Source organism: Lycorma delicatula, chromosome 4 (assembly GCF_047948215.1).
Source record: "Lycorma delicatula isolate Av1 chromosome 4, ASM4794821v1, whole genome shotgun sequence".
Classification (NCBI taxonomy): Eukaryota; Metazoa; Arthropoda; class Insecta; order Hemiptera; family Fulgoridae; genus Lycorma; species Lycorma delicatula.
In genome coordinates this window covers 201,193,252-201,208,534 of record NC_134458.1, presented here as the reverse complement: position 1 = coordinate 201,208,534, position 15,283 = coordinate 201,193,252, and the positions used below count along the sequence as shown (strand labels likewise).

Here is a 15,283-nt window from a genome sequence, read left to right as displayed (position 1 = left end):
AAAACTTGTTTTGATTTATGTCATGATGATAACAGAAATACAATTTGTCTTAGCATGAATCATGCACAATTTGTTTTATAATTATTTTCATGATTGATTAAACTGATCAACAATAGATGAATAGTTAACTTTTTTCCTATTAAATGTAATTTAAATATAGTTAGCATTTTTCTTGGTATTCAAACAGTTGTATCTCTAAAATTATAGGTCTTTCATATAGCAGCAATAATTGCTGCTGAAAACATTCAAAGCCTTTTTGATATTCAATTTGAAAATACAATATTTGCAACTAACAACACTTCTGTCTACAAGTTTGAAACATACTGTAGAATTGGAGATCATTCAAGATTCTTTGACTTTAATTGCCATTACAAGTGAAGTGAGTAGACCTATGAAAAAAAATACTATGATGAAATTTCTATTAACAAAACAACAAAAAAAAAGAAGAAAATATCAAGCAGGATACCATTAATTAATAAATACAGATACTTTTTAATTCAAAATATTCGATAAAGAAACAAAGGAACAAACAAATTTAATTTTATACAGGCCATCATAACATAACATGAACAATGTTAAAATCCACAAGAAATGAATGAAGCAGGAAAAAATTCTAAGTCTAACATTTTATTAATTCTGATTTAATTACGGCAGGTGAAATAAATGTTCTGGTCTATAGACATTAAGCAGCCACAGTAATAGGACTTAAACATCAATGTAAAATTAGAGTTTAATATTCCCCGTCTGAACGCACTTAAACACGTTGAAAGGAATTATTAACTAAAAGCAATAAGCATCAAATGTTTTCCACCAAAAGAGTACCAGTAATTTTAACTTTTGTACAATGTTAAGTACATCGAGTCGATACAAAACGCAGGTGAAAATTATCTCACTTCTACATGAAAACCAAGCTTACCTGCGTCCTACTCAACAAAATTGAACAAAGGTTGTCACAATAAATAATAAATATTTGTACTTATAGAGCCTAAAATAACTTAAAACGTTCTATCCTCGAGTAAACAATATCTGATCTAAATAGGTTTTACATAAACTTATTAAACAAAAAAAATCAATATCGGATTAAGTTTGTTACTCCAAACACTGCACCTAAAACTTCTAGAAAAATATTTTAAATAAAATGAATACTTACGATTATCAGCCATGCAAATATCAAATTAGCAAGCCAGGTAATAAGAAATTAACACAATAAACAACCTATACGACGCTGATTACCAGAAACCAAGATGGAGATGCCCAACCGCAAAGCGTCGCCTTGTGGCAGAAGCCGAAAAACGGAACAACAAACCGGAATTCAATTTCTTCCTCATTTTATTTGGAATGCAGAATTAAGAGCGATAAAAACGAGTAAAAGAAGAACTAAAAAGTATATCGTCTAAAACGTCACTGTTCACAAAGTAAAAATTCAGTATAATTTGTTAAAATATTATTTAAGTTAATAACTACTCTTATAGCATTATTTTAACCTTATTTTCTAGTCTTTCCTACTTGGTTTTTAATAATATAATGTATAAATGCAATTTTCAGTTAGCAAGTATAAGCTGTTTTTTTCAAGATGTTGAATTATAAAAATATTACAAGGAAGTTTTAAGAATGATTATTTCAAGGGAAGTAAAATGTGTTTCATTATTCTCACTACGACTGTTTAATATTATATTTATTTACTAAGTAGCCAAGCATATCAATATACTAATGTCATAAAACGCGGAAAAAGTTTTTTTAATGTTTAATATTCAACTGGTTAATTGAAGAAGGTGAAAAAAATATATATTTTTAATAAAATACAAAACTGTACTTTCCAATAACGTCTGACAAAGTCTTGGTCACATCTTGTAATGTTACCTTACCGGCTATCAGGCTAGATTTTAACTTTGTTCAGTTGATTAATTTACTAATAGATCACTAGAAAAAGTTTAATTCTGTTTAATGTTTTCAAAAAAAAACTACAAATTTGCAGATTTGTACCCGAATCTTTCATTAAGTTTTAACATTTTGTTAAACATAGTTTATTGAACTTTAAAGAAAGTGGTGAAATGCAATAATTATTATGATTACTAATTTGCACTTAAATCAGTTATTTTTTAAAGAATTTTCCGATTTACTGTGTTTTTGAAATATTTTAAAAACCTATATTATTTTTTTAACTCATGCAAACAAATAACAGATGCCGGTAAAGTAACTACCGCGAGAGTGGCGTACAGTGAACCTGATTCCCCTTTGTAGGGATTTGTTAGGATTTGATATTTAGTTAAATTTTTGTTTTTGAATTTTAAAATCATTAACTTTTGTTACAGGAATGATTTCCCCTAATTATAATTTTAAAGTATCACAAAAAAATTCAACGGTAAGTGTTTTTCTTTTATGTGATTTGTGCACTAATGGAATGTTATTAATTTATAACCTACAACTATCGCATTGCACATGAAAATCATTCATTATTACTTGTAAATTACTAGAAATTATTATACAGTGGGTTTATCGTATTCGTAGTATTACCGTATTTGAACTTACCTTTAATTTATATTATTGGATAGTATACTGAAAAGATTCTTAAACCGAGATTTGATTTATACGTTATAATATCCATATTGTAACTATAATCTGTCCAGTTGACTTGATAAAAAATATCGTATCGAAATTCATCCCGTATTTAATAAGTATATCTTAGGAAGAGTCAAGAGCAAAGTGATTTCCTTTTGCTTTGTTCAGTGAACTGAATATACTTCTGTTAATTAGCATATCAAACCCAGCCAAGCAATACTTCATTCCATACTTTACATTCTTTTTTAATAAGTTTCTGTTTATGTAAACCTTATTTAGATCAGATATTGTTTTCTCAGGCACATAAGTTTTAAATTGCTTTAGGCTCTATAAGTACAGATATATATTTTTTTATTATTTACTGTGACAACCTTGGTGCAATTTTGTTGAGTAGGACGCGGGTAAGCTTGGTTTTCATGTAGAAGTGAGGTAAGCATTTTCATTGTACACCTGATTTAGTGTCAACTCGATGTACTTAACGTGGTACAAGAGCTAAATTACTAGTACTCTTTTGGTGGAAAACATATTTGATGCTTATTGCTTTTAGTTAATAATTATTTTCAACGTGTTTAAATGCGTGCAGACTTAGGGAATGTTAAACTATAATTTTACATTGATGTTTAAAGTCCTATTACTGTGGCTGCTTAATGTCTATAGGCCAGAACATTTATTTCACCTGCCATGGGTTTTTTAAAATTTTTATTTCTTTGTTGACCATGGGTGTATAATGAACACTGCAAATAAAGCAGTTGTGACAGATAACTCTGGATCCAAGTTACATTTACATCACTGTAAATAAGAGAACTGAACAGCCAATTTGAGGCAACTCAAAATTTCCTTTCTGATGTATAGAAGCAGCTTGTTAGATGTACTTTAATTGAAATTATTAATTTTTTCTTTGTTGCAGAGTGCTTTAAATAAATACACAATTGATGTTCTGCATTAAATATAATTATTTAATATATCAAATAAGAGCTCTCATATACAGCATGTACTCTCTTCATTCTCTTCTTTACTTTATGCTTTCTATCGATGCTCCCTTGCTATCAATACTTATACTATTGATCGATGTAAACCAAAACAATACAAGTTTAATAAACAACATTTTGATTATGTCAGAACACCCTCCCTAAATCCAATTGTTTATAAAAAATAATACATATGATACAGCTGACAACCTTACAAATATAGTAATGTCACATTAGATATGTATCTTAATATAATGCACCAAAAATTTATTAATGCTTAGAACAAAACAGTGAAGTTTAAAAATATCAACAAAAATAAAAAGAAACATCATTTCTTAAATTTTTAATATTAACTTTCTTAATCCTTAATGACACTTTACCAAGAGGCTTGATGACTATGTCAGCCACTTGAACATCTGATGCTACATAACATACTTTTATTATACGTTACTTAATTTTCTGTTGAATAAAATGATAATTAATGTTAGTGTGCTTTAACCATTTAGGCTGCTCACAAGATTTACTAATTCATATAGCAGACAGATTGTCCTCAAATAAAAGTAAACCTAAATCACTTATTCAGTTAAAATATTTTTAAATCAACAAGCCTCACTGACAACATTACTGAGGGCTATATATTCTGCCTCAACAGAAGATAGAGCAACACAAGACTTATTTCTTTGAATACAAAGTCACAGTATAATTAAATGTTTTAAACGGTGTCTAGTGGTGAACTTTCTGTCAGTGGTGTCACTATTCCAATCAGCATCTACAAAACCTTCGATAATATCTCTAATAGAATTTTTACTATAAATTAATTTCAAATCAAGAGTTCCTTTAATATAACGTAACACTCTTTTTAGACATATTAATAAATAATTATTAGCACAGCTTTTGTATCTGCTTAGACTACTTGCACACAAATTTGGTCTGCTGCCTAACATCACATACATAATACAACCTAATTATTTTCTATCTTGATATTTTCTGGTTTTTCTGTCAGCAATTAGTTGTAATCAAAATTATTGTCCATTGGAGTAAAGGCGGTTTTACAGTCAAACATTTTGAAATGTTTTACTATATTTTCTGGACAATTACTTTGATTCAAAGTTTCACGCTTTCTTTTAAACTTTATTCTACAGTAATATATAAATAATATGAAATTTGACCCAAATGGTTCACTTTAAATTTAATTATCATTATTTGACTTTACAAAATTCTGAGATATGAATTCATGAAATTTATCATACCAGCATTTGGGAGAATATTTTAAACCATAAACTGCTTTCTTAAGTTTGTACACTATTATTTGGTAAATTGAAATTCTCAGGTAAACATATAAATACATTTTCTTTCAGTTCTACATGCAAGAAGGCGCTATAGACATCAATTTGCATGACAGGTAATACAAAATTTACACTAACAGCTAACATTAATAAAACTATATTTAATTTGGCAACAGGAGAATAAACATCACATATTGACCCTTTCTGCATAACCCTCTGGCAACTAACCTAGATTTAAATTGAATTAGCTTGTTTAATTCTGTAAACCCATTTGCTGTCAATGTCACATATTTCTGACTTATCAATAACATCCCATTTTCATCTAATGACTTAAATTTTATCTCCATAGCATCCTGCCACTACTGTTTAGCTGCTTATATGATGTTGGTTCTTCAATGTCAGTTACACAAACAAAGACAGTTTCATAATCATACAGTTCATGTTCAGGGAACTTCTTTCTGAACTTTCATCTGCAGCCCCATCCTTAATATGTTTTCAATGTGTTCAACTTCAGATGTAGGTTTTTATTTTTTCATGTTGACATTACAATCAAGAAACAAATCTGTTTAAATGGAACAAAAATAATATCTCTTTCCAACGTTACTGCATTCGTATTTGGAAAATAAACTCAGTCGTTTTGTACTTTCATAATAACCTATAAAGATTCCCTTTCTACTTTTAAGATCCAACTTCTTTGCCTTTTGTTTTGGTATGTGCACTCATGCTTCTGTATCAAACAGTGGTTTTATTTTTTCTAAATCAAAACTTTGCTTATTCCACAATTCATAAGGTGTTTTACCTTTCAGTGTACTTGTCCCAGTTCTGTTAATCAGATGTACATCTGTATTTGCTATTTCAGCCCAAAATGACTTGCTCAGATATTTTGCTGCCATCATTGTTCTAGCTGTCTCAGTGATTGTACTCATTTCTCGTTCAGCAAAACCATTTTGTTCAGGATTATTAGAAATTGTAGTTTGATGTTCTACTCCTTGTTTAGTCAGAAGTTTTTTCACATTGTGATTAACAAACTCCTTTTCATTATCTATTCTTAAGATTTTAATTTTCTGATCCATTTTATTTCCACAAAATGTTCAAGCTTACCATAAACTTCATGCTTATGTTTTAAAAAATACATCTGTTTATAATGCAAATAGTCATCTTTCAGTAAAAGCATGTAATGAGAGCCACCTATTGAGTCAACTTCCATAGGACCACAGACATCGGCATGGTTGTTTTCTCTGCACACAGGTTTCACGGAAATAGGTTTAATTTTTATCTTCACACATAATACCATTTTGATTCAAAAGACTTTTCCAATATTAATATTTTTTTTGTGCTGAACTTTCATACCACCATATTAAAGATTTTTATTTGAGTTCACTACAGCATCATTAGCTGTACAACAATCACCTTGATCTACAAAATTCTGTTTAAACAAGCAAAACATAATGTGAAAAAGTTTATTTGAATGTCTAGCCAGTGCACAAACTTGATTTGTTTCCTTGTAAATTAATTGTGCTTCATAGGTATCTGACTTCAAATAAAAACTATTATCCAGAGCGTTGCCCTGTGAGAAAAGGTTCATCCGTAAATTGAGTACATATAGCACATTTTTCATCTTCATATTTATGAAGTTTTAGCCATTGTACTATTTAATAAAAACTATCAATACCAATTGCAGTGATTACTAAACTGTGACCTATTCTTAGTTGTTTCTGTTCATTAACCTGTACATACTTTCCAAACATCTTAAATCGTGACACATATGCTCAAATGCTCCACTATCAATATACTATTCTCTATCCAAATTCACCCAAGAAACCCCAATTAAGGCCAATCTTTCATACAAATCATTTAAATCATTTTTATTTGCTGCTGACAATTTCTTTTGACAAAACCAACAATCTCTTAATATGGTATATCCCTTCTATGACAAAAATTACACACAATATTTTTATTTTTCATAGAACTTGAATAATTCCTACACTGATTTTTTTTTAATGCTAAACCTCTCCACATAAAAAGTATTTGAGACTAAATTTATTTACATGTTTAGCAGTTAATGCCATAGTATCTTCACTAGGTTTCAAACTCTCTTTAATTAATAATTTAGCTGTTAAAATGCTTAGAGTTTGTTGATTTTCAGCCACTGATCCCCAAGCAGACACAAAATGTTTATGTTGATCCAGCAGATTTTTTGTAATAACCATTTTTTCAGTATTATTTTCTTCTGATGCTTAATAGTAGAAGTTAAATTTTGATAGAAAGTCCATAACACCATTTTCAGACTTCAAATAAAAAAATTGCTGCTGTAATAGATGAATACTCACCCTTGATTGATGCTCATGTATTGTTTTCAGTTTAGTCCATATTTCATTTGCAGTCTTGCTCATTAAAACATACAACAAAGCCTCGATTCCATGCGTGTTACTAACACTTCCTGTACACGTGCATCATAAATTCATACTTTTTCAATTCCGCAGCTTTCGGAGCATCTGGTTTCTGTATCTTCAATGGTCAAGGAGTTCTTTAGCTATCAATACTACTCTCATCTGGAATTTCCAAACATTCTAGTTATTTTTGTTGTAACTTCATAAACTGCTGTGATTCCATGTTGAGGTTATTCACATGGGCACAATTCAGACAACGATCCAACAAAATATGACCAGTAGTTTACTTCAAATATAATTTAATAAATTAAATAGGTATTCTCACATATAGCATGTACTCTCTCTTCATTGTCTATTCTATACTACACTTCCTATCGATACTTATACTGTCAATCGTTGTAAATGGAAACTATAAGTTTAGTAACTAAACTATACAATATAAGTTCAGTTTCGATTGTATCTCACAACATTAACGAAGCAAGAGAATAATAAGTGAAAGCTAAAGTTGTACTTGTAGGTCTACCACTATTTAATAATCAGTTAGTTTTTCATACTTTCATAAACTGATGAAAGTATCATCACTTTGACAGTCTCCATTGTGGAATGTAGTTTCCTATTTTTCTACGCAGAATATTTTGAGTTGAAATCATGATTAGGCTTTGCAGCAATATTAGTCCCTCGATTCTTTTGCCAAAAAATTAGTAGAGTTTAAGGAAGTATATGAAATTGTAGGTTAGGGTAAGAATAACTTGTTTACATGCAGCTGGACAAAATGGTGGCCATTCAAAGGTGATGAAAATCGGTTTTTCAATTTTGTAGGCCAAGGTAATCTTCCTAGGTGAAAAAGTCCTCAATAAAAGTTGTGGGCATTTGCAGTACCTATAATTTAAGCCCTTAAACATTGAATTTCGTTAATTAGTTATGCAAAACAACCAAAAAATGGCTGTTTTATGCAAAGCCAATATTTATTGTAAAAATAACTTTTTTATTGTTTTAAAGTTAGCTCTTGGAATTCCGAATTCAATGAGTGGTTACACAAGAAAATTGGTTTATTTGTTGCGGAGATATTGTAATTTGTTTGTAAAAAGACTTGGACAACTGTAATTATTTTGGCATATAAGAACTTTTTCATGTCCATTTCAAGTGCAGTCTATTCTTCAAGACTTATTTCAAATTTTGAAAAGTTTTAGACCAAAAATTTATGTAAAACTTGTTTAAATTTTTTCGAAAAGATGATAAAAAAATAGAGCATGCTCGTACGGTACTTGTGCAAGGGGAAGCAGTTCATGGCAGTTGCATGCGAATAAAGCTGAATTTCTAACTTGAGATTGGATGAGTGTGAAAAAATTGCTCTATCTCTGCGAATTTTGCCCATTAAGCTCATAGAACAGCCTAAATTTTTGTACTTCCGCAGCATGTTCTCAATGATTGATTTGAAGTTCAGATACTTCTTGTTGTTCAGAAGTTTGGTTACTTCGTCTTTAAAGGCTCCCCAGGGTTATTTTTCTGCGATTTTCATTTGTTTCTCAAAATTACCATTTTTTGAGAAGTTTTCTAATGTCAGGGCCAGTAAAGACACCCCTTTTAGTTTGGCTGTTGATTAGACAGGAAATTTGTCATAGATGTATTTAAAACATATACCTTTGTCTGGTAAGGCTTTGACAAATCGCTTCAAGCCTAACTTACTTTATATGCAGAGGTGGAAAGAGAACTTTATTTGGATCTATGAGAGCTTTTTGGGGCACATTTTTGGTTCTAGGTTCCAATGAAGCTCTTTTTGGCCATTCTTTCCTTATTCAATGATTTTCTCTGTCTCTGCTCATCCCATTCACACAAAAAACAAGGAAACTTTGTGTATCCTCCTGGCTGTCCTAGGAGCATCAATATTATTTTGAGATTGCTGAACATTATCCACTTATGATTGTCGTATTTAATTTTATTGAAAATTAATTCCAAATTATCTTAACTCTTTTAAATGGACAGAATGTCCAATGGGTATTGACGGATATGTATCCCCATTGTGAATAAGGACAACTTTGAGGCTTCTTTTGGACAAATCTATGAACAGTCTCCAATTGGTACTTTCGTATGGAATGCTAGAGTTAAAAGTCCACGTATATCAGTGCAGGACTAATTTTCCTTCTTCCTAAAAATACGGAAGAAAATCCTTTTCTCTTAACCTCAACCAGGAAAATAAGGTGCCAGCTGCTAGCAGGTTCTTCTCTTTAAGCCTCAAACCAAACAATTCTGAATTTTCTGTGGTCAGATGTAAGTCTCAAACCAAATCATTTAGTTCAGTCTGTGAATAAAGCTCTGGTGCACGGCTTTCTCTGGGTTCATACTCCTCAATGTTATCTTCATTGAAATCATTGATTCTCAAACTTTTTCGCCCACATTGAGAATCAAAACTTTTCTAGTGCCCCCAAAATTTTTTAACTTATCATCTGTTAAAAATTGCAATTGCTGTTTTTAAATGTGGCATATCCTATTTCTGAGTTGAAACTTGCACTTTACTTTACATTTTAGTTTGAAATATCAGGGAAACATAACTTTTGTCCTTATCAGCCATTGCCTTCCTAGATCGTCCAACACCCCCAATTTTCTGTGGGTTTTCTACCGACCCCCTTCATAACCTCCAGCACTCATAAGGGGACGTTATCGCCCACTTTGAAAACAAATTATTTAAATCACTGATAGAACCATCTATTTCAGGTAAATTCTATGGTGGAGATGTCACTGGTATGTCTGGGCCATGAGGAATGTCTATTTTATAGTACCACATTTTTGAAATTTTTCAACGTTTTACAAATTTTGAAATTTGCGATTGTGAAAAATTCTGATGTGATTGAAAAAAATGAAGGTTATTTTCGGATTCAGCGCTAAAAAATGCATAGGAATCAATTATCAAAAGTTAAAATCATTCCATAACCCAAATTTTGTTGGCTTGTGTTATCAGTGAGAAGAAACATTAAAAGAGTCATACATCTCCATAGCCTTGCATGGTTCCAGTTTTGTATATATTATTCATCTAAATGCCTGCTAAATATTTTTGGTATGTTTGGATTATTTTCTGTTCAGACTACTTGCTGGTTTTTTACTTCAAACGAACTTAAATAAATTCTAGATTTATTCTTATTGAGACTTGTAATTACATATTTGATTTCTTATCTCATTCTGTCAGATAATTATTACTAGTTCTTATGAATGTCTTTTCTTTTTTTCAGAATACAAATATTGATATCATAGAAGGTATAAACAAATTAAAAAGTTGGGTTTTAACTAAAGCCTGCGTTTTAAATGGTGCAATTAAAGATGCATCTATTGGTCCTGCCTGTGCACAAGTAAGTGAAGATTGCAGCTATGCAGATTTTTCACCGACAGATTCATTTGCTACATCAACTCCGGATCAAAGTATAAATGGTTTGGATCGGAATGGATTTGATGATTCAGTTGATAACAATTTATCTTCTACAACAGTTACAGATTTCACTGATGGAAGAAAAGAGAATAGTTTGGTTTCCTCAGAAAATAGGCATTCTAATTGTAATTTAAATATTTCACGTAGGAAAGATATTTACAGTAAAAAATTACTAGAATTTGAAGATGAAAGGAGGGATGTTATTACCGTGAGTAAACAGAACTAATTTTTTATTTATAAATTGAAAAAAAAATATATATATATAAATTGACATTTTTTTAGTTGTTTTGTATTGAGATAGTAATATTAGTCACTGCTATTTTTTAGTTTAATACCCATCAGTGCTCCATCAGTTGGTACATAATTAAATATTTTATTCGGATTGGTATTGGTTTACTGGCATTACTTTCACCACCACCCCATTCATTCGCCCTAAAGCATAAGACCGAATGTCTGTGCCATGGACTACTGTGCCCCGGAACAGTTTATGTGACCAGTCGCCTAACTAGCTCCTAGAGCTAACATAATGGCATGAATGGAGTGCACCTTTTGCTTTGTGTCCAGCTGTTCACTTGTCATATATTAAACTAAATTGAATAGGTGCACCCTGTCTCTATTACAATGTATGAACAAAAATATAAAATTTATATTGTCAACTTATTCTGAAGACAGCAAATTGCTGCCACACCTAGGTTGTTGAATGTCAGCAAGTGCCTGTCTATCATTTATAGCTGCTTGGAGCTATTGGTCGATGGCCAACAATATTTCAAGGGTAGCTTCCCACAGCAATATTGTAAGAGTTATGACCTTAGGTAAACTACTGATGCTGGTTGAACGATGCAACTGCATCAAGGAATTCTCACATGGTCTGACAATGCGACTCACACCACATTGACTCACTGTTTGTGAGTGGCCAATTTTTCCCTTGACCTCTAAGTTCCAGAGTGGCCTGAGTTCTGGCCCTCCCAAGAGGGGGCAGTTGAACATTTTATGTTCATCTGACTGGACCTCCCCGCAGACACACAGTTCATCAGTTGCCAGATGGTACCTAAACAGATGTTGCTTAAAATTGACATGGTTGGTGAATACCTGGGCTCCTTTTACCCTTAAAAATGAACTTGAGGCATACCATCCCCCAAGTTCTGTAGAAATTTATTCATGGACCATCCCTTAGTCGTGGTGTTCCATTCTTGCTGTCATGCTTCCATTGCGAGGCTCTGTAGGCAGGAGATGGGCAACTGTTTGAAATTTAGATCTGGTGCATTGTGATCACTGTTCTGCTCCGTTACTGGTGTGCCTCGAAACTGCACCCCAAATATATCAGCCTCCCTACCGCTTTGCAATCTCCACATGGCCTCTTGAACATTCACCACTAAATCCAGCCTTCTGCAGCTGACAAGGCTGCCTGCACTCTTTCTTCTAGCTATGGTTGTGAATTACCATGAACTAAAATTAGACAGTCATTGGCAAAAGCCTGGGCCGTGACCCCCTGTGGGAATGTCAATCTCAGAATCCGTCAAAACCAGATTCCATAGCAGGGGACCAAGAATGAAACCCTGAGGGCTTCCCAAGGTTACAAACTTTTCCACAACCAGGTGTGTGTCTGAACAGAGCCGTGCGATTATATAAATAGTCTCACACCACGGCCTATAAGGCTTTGGGAACAGTGCGGCGTTCTAACTAATAGAGGACATAACTCCAACACAAGGAAGGAAATGCTGCCTCTATGTCAATAAAAATTGCCAAAACATATTTACTGTTGGAGCTTTCACCTCGGTAAGAGCATTTAAGATGCAATCCGTGGTGCCAACCCCTTCCATGAAGTCATATTGGCCTCAATTTAGAAAATAATTCTTATCAATGCTTTCCTGGAGCCGTTCCACAACCTTCCTTCCTACCGTTCCTTCCAATAAGTTGGAAAACAGCCCCACCTAAGGCACCCCAAGAAGAGTTGGCCAAGTGGCTATGTTATGACAGGCAGTAGATGGTGAAAAATATCCTGGTGCCTTTCTCAGTGCCATTCAACAGACCACCCAGTGTGTCAACGGGATCCCCGCAGCCTGCATGCCAGGGAAAAGTATTACACCCATTTGAGTGCTGAGGAGGTGGACTAATTCCACCTCCTCATTGTGCTCCAGCACCATTCCAACCCCTGTAGTGCAGCTTCGCACTCGGACTGCAGCCTGTCCTGATCCAGGCCCCTTCAATAAGCTGGAAGCTCTTACACCCCCCCGCCATAAGCAGTTTCATAGGTTATAAGCCTATGATTACTCACACTGGCCTCAGGCCACAGTCTAACAGTTTGTACTTCTAAGCAGATTGCCTGTCACCAAGGTAACGTTGATTTAACTGTACCCCAGTTCAGAAGAGAAAATCTGTCATTCTACCTCATTAACCAAGTAGAGGTTCCTGGCTTCTATGAATTGTTCAAGACTCTGGGGGTCAGTGAGTGGTGATCCCCAGGCAGAAGACTGGGTGTTAGCATCCTGAGCTACCAACACTTTGGTGTCCAGGAGACTGTCAAGAATCCTCCCCAACTTCCCCAGCAAGTCATCGATATTCCATCTAAACTGGAAGTACCCCGACACCAGTACAACATCGAGCATACTCCTCGTGATTTGCACAACAGTGAACGGCTCATCAGATAAATGAGGCATCCAGAGACACCCAACGAATTAGAACCGACCATGACCGCAGAGAGCAGCTGTCCCCCACGAGAATGAATAACATGAACATCGTGGAAGCCGGCCACCCTATCACTGATCATTACGATTTTTGGACCAAATGACCTCAAAGTTGTACTCCTCAAGGATCCTGATTGCTTCATTGGTGGCCACCTGGGAATGATGAAGATTCAACTGATTCAGGCGCAAGCGTTCAACGTGGTGGCGACCGTCCTTACAAGCTTCCCTGAGTTCAGGCATTACCATATGCTGTATTATTCACAGCCCTCGCTCGAGCTATGTCATGTGACTTGCATTGCTTGCTCCCGATTCAGTGTCCAGCAACAAAGCCTTTCACCGAGGCACAGGCAGTGCACTTCAGAGGCACGGTTTTGTTAGTTGCCCTGTGCTCAGCAAAGGCGCAGTTGCCACACATCTCCAACTGCACTCTGTACTGGAGAGAAGTGTGTCCAAAGCCGTGACATTTAAAGCAGCATGCAACTTCCACATGGTCGACCACCCTACTTGAGGGCTTCTGCTTCAGCATCTGGAAACAGAGTATCCAGGAATGTCTGGTAAGTCTCCAGAGGTGTTAAAGTGTGATCTCGACTACCAAAGTCGCATGGAACACTGGACAGGACCTGCAATGGCCTTGGCTGGTATCATGATTTTGCAAGCTGCCAGGGGCTGCCCTGTGTCCTGCTCATGGAGTCCTGCCAACATTTGAGTTGGCTACCTTGATGGCATGAACATATTTTCCACAAACGTGCCAGTACATCTGGAGATATTACATGCACGCATCATTGATGCTACTGCAGTACTGATAGTTCCTAGTAAATGTAACCTTTCCGCGCAGCACACTAAGGTCAGAAGACCACCACTTTTTCCCAAGTTTCTGCCCATGGTTAACAGTCAGTGTCTCAGAAGCAGAGGTCATGATGGCTTCCTGGCATGCTTACATTTAAAGCATCGGGCAACTTCCACATGGTTGAACACCCTACATGAGGTCCACCCCAGAACCTGTCGGATCTTAGGCAAGGTTTCAGTTATCCAGTGACTTTGGGGCCTCTTTCCGCCCAAACTGCCAGACCACCCTGATTTCCTTGAGGAAATCCTTGACTGTCATATCCAATAAAGAATTTAAACTGTGCATGTCCCTGAGGATTTCAGGCTCCTCCTTCTTCGATGCCCTTGGTAGATCATATATCAATATTTAAGGTATCCACTCAGCCAGCAGCTGAGCCTTCAGCCTGTTCTTCAGAACGTCTGCCTCCAGCAGTCGTTTTGTCTGCTCGTTTACTTCCGCCAAAATGATGCCGTGGTCCCTTGTTATTGTGACCTGGGAGATTTGGAATCGTTCTCTCCTCGGATCCTGGACCTTTTTGAGGGTTAGCTCCATTATATCAAAGATAAAGCCCCCAGATAAGGTTTCATTGGAACCATGTTGACAGTGGCTCGCTTACTTTTGTTGGCCTGCCCCTGGACTGTCAGCAGTGGGTTAACCCGCTTAGGCCCAGGAACAGCCATTATAGCGGCAAAGGAGAGAAGCTTTTTCACCTTCTCCACCAGTTTCAGAGAAGTATGGATTTTGCTCAGGTCCATACTCATTACTGGTTTAAATTCCTTAACTCCCTCCATTACGTGGTCCATCTTGCCCGATTGTTTAGAAACGACCGAATCAAGGGCTCGGTTTGTACCCTTTCTTTCTTTCTTTTCCTGTTTAGCCTTCGGTAACTACCTTTTAGATAATACTTCAGAGGATGAATGATGATATGTATGAGTGTAAATGAAGTGTAGTCTTGTACATTCTCAGTTCGACCATTCCTGAGATGTGTGGTTAATTGAAACCCAACCACCAAAGAACACCGGTATCCACGATCTAGTATTCAAATCCATGTAAAAATAACTGGCTTTACTAGGACTTGAACGCTGGAACTCTCGCCTTCCAAATCAGCTGATTTGGGAAGACGCGTTCACCACTAGACCAACCCGGTGGTTT

At 35.0% G+C, this 15,283-nt stretch overlaps 2 protein-coding genes across 7 annotated transcripts in view; one reads left to right on the top strand and one right to left on the bottom strand.

Moving 5' to 3' along the window:
- Positions 1-1,300, bottom strand: part of caz (FUS RNA binding protein cabeza) — a 51,051-nt gene extending 49,751 nt beyond the window's left edge. For all 4 annotated transcript variants that reach the window (XM_075364998.1, XM_075365000.1, XM_075365001.1 and 1 more), the window contains exon 1: positions 1,151-1,300. In XM_075364998.1, the coding sequence (XP_075221113.1) occupies positions 1,151-1,163 (13 nt within the window). In that variant the 5' untranslated portion in view covers positions 1,164-1,300. The remainder of the gene's footprint in view (positions 1-1,150) is intronic.
- Positions 1,301-2,113: 813 nt separating this feature from the next.
- Gle1 (Gle1 RNA export mediator) overlaps positions 2,114-15,283 on the top strand; it is a 75,606-nt gene continuing 62,436 nt past the window's right edge. For 2 of the 3 annotated variants that reach the window (XM_075364996.1, XM_075364995.1), the window contains exons 1-2: positions 2,117-2,362; positions 10,428-10,829. In XM_075364996.1, coding sequence (XP_075221111.1) covers positions 2,315-2,362; positions 10,428-10,829 — 450 coding nt within the window. In that variant the 5' untranslated portion in view covers positions 2,117-2,314. Of the gene's footprint in view, positions 2,363-10,427; positions 10,830-15,283 lie in introns of all 3 variants that reach the window. The other variant, XM_075364997.1, reaches the window with a different exon arrangement.